This window comes from Tupaia chinensis, unplaced genomic scaffold (assembly GCF_000334495.1).
Source record: "Tupaia chinensis unplaced genomic scaffold, TupChi_1.0 Scaffold000231_1, whole genome shotgun sequence".
Lineage (NCBI taxonomy): Eukaryota > Metazoa > Chordata > Mammalia > Scandentia > Tupaiidae > Tupaia > Tupaia belangeri.
The window spans coordinates 613,022-613,550 of record NW_006159706.1 but is presented as its reverse complement, the minus strand read 5'-3'; the positions used below and the strand labels follow the sequence as shown (position 1 = coordinate 613,550).

General features: G+C 58.4%; 1 protein-coding gene across 1 annotated transcript in view; it reads left to right on the top strand.

Annotated features, from left to right (window-relative positions):
* Positions 1-529, top strand: part of ITGAD (integrin subunit alpha D) — a 37,913-nt gene that overhangs the window by 14,030 nt on the left and 23,354 nt on the right. Inside the window, 1 exon segment of the mRNA XM_027771672.1 lies at positions 154-284. Within this exon segment, the coding sequence (XP_027627473.1) occupies positions 154-284 (131 nt within the window).

The following is a 529-nucleotide window of genomic DNA, read 5'->3' as shown; positions in this document are numbered from 1 at the left end:
CCCGCCAGACGGCGGGGGGGGGGGGGGGAGCTGCGGGAACAGATCCGGGCCTCCCTGCTGAGGGGCTGGAACTGGCTGGGCCTGCCAAGAACCCCCTCCTCCTGAGCAGGAGATGGTGGGGCCCACACATGCATCCTCTCTCTGCCCCTGTAGAGTGTCCAGTCCAAGAGATGGACATTGTCTTCCTGATTGATGGCTCTGGAAGCATCGACCAGAGTGACTTTAACAGGATGAAGGACTTCGTCAGGGCTGTGATGGGCCAGTTCAAGGGCACCGACACCCTTGTGAGTACTGGGGCTTGGGGGATGGGGAGGGAAAGGCAGCCTGAGCCTGGCAGGAGCATCACTGAGGACTGTGCCGCCATGAGGCTGGGGGTGGGGCCCGGTATGGTCCCAGTGCAGGGCTGCGTCAGCCCACCCAGAAGGCTTTCCAGTGGCTTTCCATATATATCGGCATGCCATGGGAAATACGATGTCTCTGTTGTTTAAAAAAAAATTTTTTTTTGAGAGGTTTTTGCTATAGGGCACGT